Raw genomic sequence first — 12,073 nt, forward strand, 5'->3', positions numbered from 1 at the left:
TTATTCCATTTTATTATGCTATTGTCTCTTGGACTAGTTCTTTATTTATGGTTAAGTGTTGGCTTGTCTAACAAACTGTATTTGGAACCATCACCACTTTATTGGTTGAGATTTTGGGTCGTAACATTAACGATCCGTATAAGTGATCTTATGTATATCCGAACAAGATGAGGGCGGTGAGGTCACGATTGGATACATGTACATATTCATGATACTAGAAAATAGAGCAAAATTAATTATAGCATATATAAGTATTCAAAGTCCATTTGATAAATGCACATTCAAATAAATGCTATAATAGATATAAATTTTTTTATACTAAAACCTTTATTATAATCTTAACAAAATATTAAATTCTAGAAATATTTTCCATGTGATATTCGACAATTACACACCTAATATATAAAATTTACATAATTTTTAACAAAATATTATATACATTGATATGGGTACTCAAACTTTTATCAAGATTTGTGCAAGCAGTTGCTTAATTTACACGTCGCGACAAATCCAAGATGAGGAGTACTATTTTTTTAGTAGCTTCAACTCTGATTTTTCCCTATAAGTAAGCCCGTTAATTCCCTAGTGTCCCCACTCAACAAGCCAGTCCCGTCACATATCCATCACACTTCCATTTCATCTAGCTTCTCATTTCCCTTTCCATTTCTCAAAAATATGTTATCGGCTCAGCTCGAAGTCATCGAGAACCACCGTGAAAATGCTGAAATATACACTGATCAATTACTATGCTTGAAAAAATCTTTTGAACTCCTTGAGGAAATCAACATGCCACGGGGACTTCTCCCACTGGAGGACATCGTGGAAGTTGGTCGAAACCATGAAACTGGGTTCGTATGGCTGAAGCGGATCACTGCTTCAAAACAACAAAAAAAAAAAACTGTGACCTACGCTGCTGAGGTCTCAGCGTTTGTTGAGGACCGTCGAATGAAAAATATTACTGGGGTCAAGACTAAGGAGCTGTCTTTCTGGGTTAACATTTCTGATATTTGCATTAAGGACCCTGAATCCAAGAAAATCATATTTGGCATCCCCAGTCGAATAAAAAGGACGTTCCCAGCATCTGCCTTCGAAGAAGAGGAAGAGAAGAAAGAGGAAGAAAAGACGGAAGACAAGACGAAGAAGAAGAAGATTAATTAACTAAAGGGGGTGGGGTAGGAGTATTCTTCAAGATTGAATAATTAGAAAGTCCTCCTTCCATCCTATTTACCCGGAAAATCGGATATAGTTGAATTTATAAGTAGTTCTAAGGATATGCGATTGTTTACCCGAAAAACGGATAAAGTTGAATTTATACGCAGCTCCGAAGATATGTGGTACAACTTAACACAAAATGCAAGGATAAATAAAAATATGAATATAGATTTGGAAAAAAAGTAATCTAGACAAAGCAATCACCAACAATGAAACTTAGGATTTAACAAAAATAGATTCAATCTAAGGAACTGTAATGATCACTCTTTCTTGTAGAGGAAATAATACTTTTGTTATTGTGTAAATCTCAGAAAAAGATCGCCTTACAGAAATGATAACCAAGCCCTTTTATAGTAGAGAGATTTGGCTCCAAGCAAAATAAAATAAATATTCAGTGGAAGACCCATGATAAATCAGCTTTTTCATAATTTCTGCCAAGATTCCCTCTAGTGGGATTACAACGGCTTTTGTCTGCGAGCTCGATCTTGCTTAGAATCCTCGATTTTGGTTCGAGCTTGATTTCGGCTCGATTTTGTGATCTTGGTTTGAGCCCGTACCCGGTTCGAGCCCTTCAATTGATTCCCGGCCGATGTAGGTTGGTTTTTGGATTATCAGCACGATAGATCTACCCGTGTCATAGTTCGATTCTTGTTCGAGTTTGATTATGATATCGGTCTCATCACGGACCGACCTCCCCGGGTTCTAGGTTAGTTCGTCCCCCCTTCGGGATCTTACTTCGATACACCACCCTTCGAACCGCACCAGACATGCCAAGGCTGAAATCTATTTCGACCGTATACAGATAGTCCCCTCGTTTCTCGGAAAGAAATATGGCGAGAAACGATATGATTTCCAACAGCTCGATCGGATTATATCTTGTCGCTTCCATCAGGTTCGACCATGACGCATATGGTAGCAGTCCCGTCGGTTTAGTCTTTCAAGGCATTTAATGCATGTCAGGCGGTGGTCGGCCACTGCTGATAATGAACCGCCGTCGCTTGAACCTATAAATAACTCTCACTTTTATCTTTTACCATATTTACACCTTCTATCTTCTAAAATCTCTCAATTTCTTCTTTATGCTCTCCAACTTACCAGAAAAGCTATGATTTCTTTTCGAAAGGACCCCTCAATTCTACCAAATCTCCATCAATTTCTTCCACTCCTTACTTTTGAATTCAAAAATGGCGAAAACATCGTAAACCGTTCCTCAGAAAGAGAAAGCTTCCTCTTCACAGTGTGTCTCCGATGAGACACCGGCGGAACCACAGCCAGAGGAGTGTGTCCCCGGGGCATGCGTCCTTACTTCAGATTTTAAGGTTGATAAAGGTTCATCGGTCCCTGGCCGGTGTGAGCCGGTATCGAGGTACATGTGTTCGATTACTGAGAAGCACCTCGATCTGTTAAAGAAGGACTGCAATTGGGGCGGAAAAGAAGTGATAATACCTACCCCTGACGAAGATATCACTTCTTACGTGAAAGGGTTTTTGAACTTATATACTTACCCTTTCACTTTGGGTCCCCTTGATTCCGTCGTTATCGACTTTTGTCGACAGTATCAGGTAACCTTAGGCCAGGTCCATCCTTCTTTGTGGCGGATCGTTATCCTGATCCGATATTTCGTGAGCAAAATCGAGGGGATGTCGTTCACCCTCGATCATCTTATCCGGCTGTACCATCCCCGACTTTTTCGGGGAAGGTTAATAAAACTCCAGCGTCGGGCTACCAGGGCTTTGTTCTCGAGTATTGACGAGGACAGGGACCGGGGTTAGATGAGCAGATTCGTTCGAGTAGGGACTTCGGACCTTTGTCTAGATTACTTTTTCTTAAAATCTATATTCATATTTTTATTTATCCTTGCATTTTATGTTAAGTTGTACCACATATCTTCGGAGCTGCGTATAAATTCAACTCTATCCATTTTTCGGGTAAACAGTTTGGCGTCCACTGTGGGGCCGAGGATAACAGTGGTCACTTATTTCCGAAAACATCTTCAATTCAGGCTCGGCTACGAATAGCCACCAACCAAATGGCTTCACCGACCGAGTACGAAGTTGGCCTTCAAGATGAAACCAACAACTTGGCACTACCCGAGATTCGAGCCGAAATACCACTGGATGTCAATTCACAAGTTGCTTTGGAGGCGAACCAGTGTTCGGAACCGGAAAGAAGCATTCAGGGTGGTGCTCGATCCGTAGCCCAAAACACCCAAAACCCAGAGGAGATCGGGGCCAGCTTACGCATGATCTTCGAGATGTTGCAAGCCCAGCAATTAGCGATAGCTCAGCTACAGAGCCAAACTCGCGCACAAAGCAGGCCGGTTTCCAATCCACTTCGAGAAGTCACCCCCAGAACAGAGCCTGCCATAGTAAAATCTAACGAGCAGGAATCGGGGACTACTCCCGGAATTACTAAATTGCTCGAGGAACTCACAAAACGAGTCGAAGCCAACGACAAGAGGGTGGAAACATATAATGCTAGGGTCGATCAAATCCCGGGAGCTCCACTAATGATAAAAGGGGTTGATTCAAAAAAATTCATACAAAAGCCTTTTCCATCGAGTGCGGCACCGAAGCCAATCCCCAAAAAATTCTGTATGCCCGAAATTCCCAAATATAACGGTACGACCAATCCTAACGAACATGTCACCTCTTACACACGTGCCATAAAGTGCAACGATTTGGAAGACGATGAGATCGAATCCGTGCTGTTGAAAAAGTTCGGGGAGACCCTCTCGAAAGGAGCTATGATTTGGTATCACAATTTACCACCGAATTCCATCGATTCTTTTGCCATGTTGGCAGATTCTTTCGAGAAAGCGCATGCTGGTGCCATAGAGGTTGCAACGAGAAAATCAGACCTCTTCAAAGTAAAGCAAAGGCAGGGAGAAATGCTGAGGGAATTCGTATCCCGATTTCAAATGGAACGCATGGAATTAACCCCGGTCACTGACGACTGGGCCGTACAAGCTTTCACCCAAGGGTTGGACGAGTTAAGTTCGACAGCATCACATCGGCTGAAACAAAATTTGATCGAGTATCCAGCGGTAACTTGGGCAGATGTGCACAACCGATATCAATCGAAAATTAGGGTCGAGGATGACCAGTCGGGGGCCCCGTACGGACCTGTTCATCAGAACAGGACAGTTATTAATCAAAAGCAGATCGACAGAGAGCAAAGGTCGAACAGATATCGACCGTACGTCGCGGATCGAGTGAATAATGGTTCAACATGCAACGCAGTTCGAAACAGTCAAAGAATTGATCGGGGACAAAATTCTCGGGGGCTTATGAGTAAAAGCGGCTTCGATAAATATGCCGAGCCTATATAAGCACCTCGATTATCAGAATATAACTTCAGCGTTGGTGCATCCGCTCTCGTGTCGGCCATAGGATGCATTGAAAACACTAAATGGCCTCGACCAATGCAGACCGATCTTTCTCGAAGAAATCCCAATCAAACGTGCGAATATCATGGTACCCATGGCCACCGAACGGAATATTGCAAGCAACTAAGAGAGGAAATAGCTCGCCTATTTAACAAAGGGCATCTTCGGGAGTTTATGAGTGATAGGGCAAAGAGCCATTTTAGAAGCAGGGATTTCAACAAGCAGAACAAGCAAGAATAACCACAGCACGTTATCCACATGATCATCGGCAGCATCGATACCCCCCAGGGACCGATGCTTAAACGCACTAAAACATCGATGGTGAGGGAAAAGCGATCTCGGATCCAAGATTACGCACCCATGGGGACTCTGTCCTTTGGTGATGAAGATGCAGAGGGGGTCATCCAACCTCACAACGACACGCTGGTAATATCCGTACTCGTAAATAAAACTAAAATTAAGCGTGTGTGATCGATCCAGGTAGCTCGGCCAATATCATCCGATTGAAGGTAGCGGAGCAGCTCGGCCTGCAGGATCAAATCGTACCTGCAACTTTGGTCTTAAACGGGGTTCAATATGGCATGCGAAACCACCAAAGGGGAGATAGTCTTACCAATAAACGTGGCCGGAACTGTCCACGAAGCAAAGTTTAACGCGATTGAAGGTGATATGAGGTATAACGCCCTTTTTGGAAGGCCATGGATCCACAACATGAGAGCCATGCCTTCGACCCTACACCAGGTCCTCAAATTTCCGACGTCGGGAGATGTCAAAACGGTGTACGGAGAACAGCCAGCCGCGAAAAAAAGTTCGCCGTCGACGAAGCCAAACCAATGTCCTCACTTTTGCCGATAAAAGTATCGGGCCCGGAAGGAGAACGGGACACCAAATAGCAATCACAGACAGCGGCTTCAACACAACCAGACAACCAAAAAATCGAAGGGGATGGAGACTAAAGGGTCCCTCGATCTTTCGTAATTCCCGATGACTCCGATGCCACAAAATCGACGATTGAGGAGCTAGAACAAGTCATATTATTCGAGTGCCGGCCCGAGCAGAAGGTATACTTGGGAATGGGGTTGAGCCCTGAACTCAGGAAGAAACTCGTTCAATTTCTTATCAATAACATCGATTGTTTTGCCTGGTCCCATTTAGATATAACAGGGATTCCGCCGGACATAACAACGCATCAGCTAAGTTTGGACCCTAGGTTCAGACCGGTGAAGCGAAAAAGAAGACCCCAGTCCGATAGAAAGAACGCCTTCATAAAGGACGAGTTAACCAAACTTCTCAAAATAGGGTCCATTCGGGAGGTAAAATATCCCGAATGGTTAGTCAACGTAGTTGTAGTCCCTAAAAAAGGGGACAAACTTAGAATGTGCGTGGACTATAAGGATTTGAACAAAGCATGCCCCAAAGATTCTTTTCCGTTGCCCAACATCGATCGCATGATCGATGCCACGGCCGGCCACGAGATCCTCACTTTTCTCGATGCCTATTCAGGGTATAATCAAATACAGATGAACCCGGAGGACCAGGAAAAAACCTCATTTGTCACCAAATATGGAACGTATTATTATAATGTGATGCCCTTCGGGCTAAAAAACGCAGGGTCCACTTACCAACGCCTAGTGAATAAAATGTTCGAAGAACAAATAGGAAAATCAATAGAGGTTTATATTAATGACATGTTAGTCAAATCCCTGCACACAGAGGACCATTTAATTCATTTGCAAGAAACGTTCGAGATTCTGAGGAAATACAAAATGAAGCTCAACCCCGAAAAATGTGCCTTCGGGGTCGGTTCGGGCAAGTTCCTCGGCTTCATGGTATCACATCGGGGAATAGAGATTAACCCCGATAAAATCAAGGCTGTCGAAGACATCACCGTCGTAGACAGCGTGAAGGCCGTACAAAGACTAACAGGTCGGATCGCCGCCTTATGCCGATTCATATCGAGATCATCCGATCGAAGTCATAATTTTTTTTCTCTACTAAAAAAGAAGAACGATTTTTCTTGGACCCCGGAGTGCCAACAAGCATTAGAAGGACTAAAGCGATATCTATCAAGCGCACCACTGCTTCACACTCCAAAAATGGACGAGAAACTTTATTTGTACTTGGCAGTATCGGAAGTCGCCGTAAGCGGTGTCCTAGTTTGAGAAGAGCAAGGTACGTAATTCCCAGTTTATTATACGAATCGAACCTTAGGAGAGGGGGAAACTAGATATCCGCTCCTAGAAAGGTTGGCGCTTGCACTGATAAGCGCCTCGAGGAAGTTAAGGCCATACTTCCAATGTCATCCCATATGCGTATTGTCCACTTACCCGCTTCGTAATATTTTGCACAAACCCAAGTTATCAGGCCGACTAGCCAAATAGGCCATCGAACTCAGTGGGTACGATATCGAATATCAACCCCGCACGGCAATGATGTCTCAAGTCCTAGCAGACTTCGTGGCCGATTTCACCCCAGCCCTCGTACCCGAAGCCGAAAAAGAACTGTTGAAATCAGGTACATCATTGGGGGTATGGATCCTTTTTACGGATGGGGCTTCGAACGTAAAAGGGTCCGGGCTGGGCATAGTTTTGAAACTGCCCATGGGTGGCATTATTAGACAATCTATTAAAACTATTAGGTTGACTAACAATGAGGCCGAGTATGAAGCCATGATTACAGGTCTCGAGCTAGCTATAAATTTGGGAGCAGAAATCATTGAAGCCAACTGCAATTCCTTGCTGGTGGTGAGTCAAGTAAACAAAACCTTCGAAGTTCGAGAAGGTAGAATGCAGAGGTATTTAAATAAACTGCTTATCACTTTGTGCCATTTTAAACAATGGACTTTACGACATGTGCCACGGGAACAGAATAATGAGGCCGACGCACTGGCGAATTTGGGGTCGTCGGTCGAGGTAGATGATACAGGCTCGAGGAATGTTGTTCAACTTTCGAGATCGGTAATCGAAGAAGGACACACCGAAATAAATTCTACAATCTTAACCTGGGATTGGAGAAACAAGTATATCGAATATTTGAAAAACGAAAAACTCCCAGTGGACCCTAAAGATTCCAGAACTCTACGGACCAAGGCTGCTCGATTCACTCTGGCTTCAGATGGAACACTTTACCGAAGAACGTTCGATGGACCGTTGGCGGTATGCTTGGGTCCAGGGGATGTCGATTATGTCCTACGGGAAGTGCACGAGGGTACTTGCGGGAATCACTCTGGAGCCGACACATTAGTCCAAAAATAATCAGAGCAGGGTATTATTGGATCGATATGGGCAAAGATACGAAGGAATTTGTTCGTAAATGTGATAAATGTCAAAGGTTCACACCAATGATCCACCAGCCCGGAGAACAACTCCACTCGGTCCTATCCCCGTGGCCTTTCATGAAATGGGGAATGGATATCGTGGGCCCTCTGCCATCGACCCCAGGTAAAGCAAAATTTATTTTGTTTATGACTGACTATTTTTCTAAATGGGTTGAAGCGCAGGCGTTCGAGAAAATAAGAGAGAAAGAAGTTATAGACTTTATTTGGGATCATATCATATGCCGGTTCGGGATACCCGCCGAAATAGTATGTGACAATGGAAAGCAATTCATTGGCGGCAAAGTAACAAGATTCCTCGAAGACCACAAGATAAGAAGGATACTGTCGACGCCATACCACCCCAGTGGGAATGGACAGGCCGAATCAACAAATAAAACTGTCATTCAAAACTTAAAGACGAGGTTGAATGATGCTAAAGGGAGATGGAGAGAAATCCTACCCGAAGTCCTTTGGGCATATCGGACAACATCAAAATCCAGTATGGGGGCGACCCCGTTCTCCTTAGTATATGGATCCGAAGCATTAATACTAGTCGAGGTTGCTGAACCCAGTGCCAGATTTCGATCCTCGATGGAAGAATCAAATAACGAGGCTATGAACACAAGCCTCGAACTATCGGACGAAAGGCGAGAAGCTGCCCTCGTCCGAATGGCCGCCCAAAAGCAGCGAATCGAAAGGTATTATAATCGAAGAACCAAGCTCTGCCATTTCAAGCCTGGGGACTTAGTGTTGAGAAAAATTACAATCAATACCCGAAATCCGAATGAAGGGAAGTTAGGACCGAATTGGGAAGGACCATATCAAGTACTCGAGGACATCGGAAAGGGGTCGTACAGGATCGGTGTTATTAACGGCAAACAATTATCAAGCAACTGGAATGTATCACATCTAAAACGGTACTACTGTTAAGGTACAACCTTTCCATATTCATTTATATCTCGAAACTGACCCCTGCAGAAGTCCGAACAAGGGACGGATCTCTCGCTAGAAAGCACGCGTTGCACTCTTTTTCCTTAAACCGGTTTTATCCTAAATAGGTTTTTCGGCAAGGTTTTTAATGAGGCAACCACTGGTCGTGCAGCATTTATAATAATATCCGAGGCCCTACAAGAGAGTTACTTCATAGCAACAGGGTCCCGATAGGAAAACTGTAAAGAGCCAAATGGTCGAAGCGAGCCATGCCCATATAGGTTGGCCCGAACCCTGGCATGTAATAACATGCAAAGAATTAAGATATAATGCGACCATCAAGCCTACGAGCTATTTTTTTTATTTCAAGTTCGAGCAAACATTCATTCGACCATTAAGCCTACGGGCTGCATTAACTCGGGTTTGAATCATCCACTCGATCAAGCCTACGGGCTATTTTTTATTTCGAGTTCGAGCAAACATTCACTCGACCATTAAGCCTACGGGCTGCATTAACTCGAGTCTGAATCATTCACTCGATCAAGCCCACAGGCTATTTTTTATTTCGAGTTCGAGCAAACACTCACTCGACCAAATAGCCTACAGGCTACATTAATTCGAGTTCGAATCGTTCACTCGACCAAGCCTACGGGCTATTTTTTATTTCGAGTTCGAGCAAACACTCACTCGACCAAATAGCCTATGGGCTACATTAATTTGAGTTCGAATCATTCACTCAACCAAGCCTACGGGCTATTTTTTATTTTGAGTTCGAGCAAACACTCACTCGGCTATTAAGCCTACGGGCTACATTAATTTCGAGTTTGAATCATTCACTCGGCCAAGCCTACGGGCTACATTAATCCGAGTACAAGAAAACACTCGCTCGACCGTCACGCCCACGGGCTATATTTTCTTCAAGATCAAATCGTTGACAACTAATAAGTCTAAAGGGCTACATTGCCACAAGTTTGAATAAACAGTCGCTAGGTTGCAGAGACTACGAGGTCCAAGTTTGATTAAGTGGTTTAAAACATTATGAAAATATTCATAAGGCAAATAAAATCCTCGCAACACAGGAAACAGAAACAAAAGCGAGTCGGCGAAAGAATAGATATGCCTATACACAAAATTTATCTACATGGGTGGTTACAGCGTAAAAAAAAAAAAAAAAAAATTACACCACTTTATCAGGTTCCCCCCGTTCTCGGATCCTCTCTTGCTCCCATCGTTGTCGTCATCATCATCGGAAACCAGAGCTTCAGTATCAGCTTCGAGTTCTTTGGCCCCTTTTATCTCTTCCGTGAGATCGAAACCGCGAGCATGGATCTCCTCGAGAGTTTCTCTTCTGGATCGGTACTTAGCAAGTTCGGCAACCCAATGCGCCTGACCATCGGCGGATTCGGCTGCCTCTCTTGCTTGGACTTGGGCAGCTTCAGCATCAGCCCGATAGACAGCCACGAGCGCATCCGCATAAGCCTTTGTCGTTTTAGCATCGGATTCGGCCTTGGCGAGTACTGAGGCCAACTGAGCCTCAAGCTTCTCAATTCTTTTTGCTTGAACCGGGCCTTTTTCCTTCATTTTTTGAAGTTGGGTTTCAGACGACGATAACTGGGCTCGAGCAGTCTCTTTTTCTGCACCAAAACGGTCCATACCTTCTTTCCACCGCAAGGATTCCATCCTTATCACATCGACCTCCTCACAAAGCTTCCCTATCATCTCGATTTTTTGCTGCAGCTGTGAGACCGAAATGTTAGCTATCATTCCGGTATCGAACAGATAGGTTTTCAAAAGCATCATTGCCTACTCAGACAAATCATTCTGGTCTCGATAAGCCTTGGCCAGCTCAGCTCGGAGATCTTTTATTTCCTCCTCTCTCTGCCCTAAGGAAAGTTTGAGAGAGTTCCTCTCATCGGTAGCGCGGTTTAAGTCGGCCGCGTATCGATGCAACTCATTCTGGGAACGAGAACATTGTTCTCGATGGACTGTTGCAGCCTACAAAGAAACAAGAAGCGAAGTTTACAAAAAACAAACATAAAGGCAGTACCAACAAAAAGATTTTTAAAGAACTCACCTGGTTCAAAGCCTGCCGCAAACCATGAAAAAGATCCGATTCATCAGCGGCACTGGCAAAGTCCTCGACACCAGTAAACAAGTCACGAAATGGATCCTCCTCATCGTGAGGCCTGTCTATATCGAGGGCCCCCAGAGCTTGAGCTTCCCGAATCACCCCTGCAGAAAAAGCGGGAAAGGTAGGTGAATCCTCGATCGTTGCTGCCCCAAGTGACTCGCTCGGAGCATTCCCCTCGGCTCGGAGGGGTTCGAGGGTCTCTTCGATTGTAACCCCTGCCGGTTGACTCCAATGAGAGGCATCTTCACATCCGATAGTTTGGAGATTCTACCAGAACCTCTCTCTGGTATATTTTCAGTTCGAGACGGAGCCCCATAGGGCATCATCGATCCAGCCATAAATGTAGCATCGGTGGCTCTCTTCATCCGGACCACCAGCATGGACACATTGTCCTCTTTTTCTTCTTCTTCTTCTTCATCCCTTAGGTGCAAAATAGATTCTACGGTCAAAGGAATAACATTCTTGTTCAGTTTACGAGGCGTCCTCTTCTTCGGTTTTGGATATTCGGGCAACGAAGCTCTCTTTCTTTTATTTTCCTTCACCGGCTTTAGGACAGAGGTCAAAACAACCTCCTCACTAGACAGAGGTCTCAAGACCGCGTCTTTACCCAAACCTGCATATAGGAAACCTTATAAAAAAATATTTTGAGAAATGCCTCGTCAAAGTATGAGAAATGAACTTACCGTGATTTTATGCCTCCCACCGACCCTTAGACAAATCACGCCATGAGCACTCGGCATATGTGGAGGTCGAAACAAGAGCCCGTACCCAATTCTTGAGGTTGGGAACTACTCCGGGCATCCAGGGAACCGCTACATCACAAAAAGAGGAGTGTCGATAAGAGAATAAATGAGAGAACAAAATAGAAGCAACAGCAAGATCACACTTATGTTTCATATTCCACTCCTCGGGAAAGGGCATCTTTTCAGTCGGGATCAGGTCCAAAGTCCTTACTCGAACGAACCTGCTCATCCAACCCCGGTCCCTATCCTCGTCAAAACTCGAGAACAAAGCCTTGGTATCATGATGCTGGAGTTTTATTAACCCTCCCCGAAAAAGTCGGGGACGGTACAGCCGGATAAGATGATCGAGGGTG

General features: G+C 44.4%; 1 protein-coding gene across 1 annotated transcript; it reads left to right on the forward strand.

Annotated features, from left to right (window-relative positions):
• Window positions 1-675: 675 nt before the first annotated feature.
• On the forward strand, window positions 676-1,158 carry LOC104087549 (uncharacterized). The gene has a single exon (XM_009592056.4). The coding sequence runs from the start codon at window positions 676-678 to the stop codon at window positions 1,156-1,158; it is 483 nt and encodes a 160-aa protein (XP_009590351.4).
• Window positions 1,159-12,073: the final 10,915 nt, after the last annotated feature.

The sequence above is a fragment of the Nicotiana tomentosiformis genome, chromosome 2 (genome assembly GCF_000390325.3).
Source record: "Nicotiana tomentosiformis chromosome 2, ASM39032v3, whole genome shotgun sequence".
NCBI classification, from domain to species: domain Eukaryota; kingdom Viridiplantae; phylum Streptophyta; class Magnoliopsida; order Solanales; family Solanaceae; genus Nicotiana; species Nicotiana tomentosiformis.

Coding starts and splice junctions, on each gene's coding strand:
- LOC104087549 (XM_009592056.4), top strand. CDS start 676: ATGTTATCGGCTCAGCTCGAAGTCATCGAGAACCACCGTGAAAATGCT.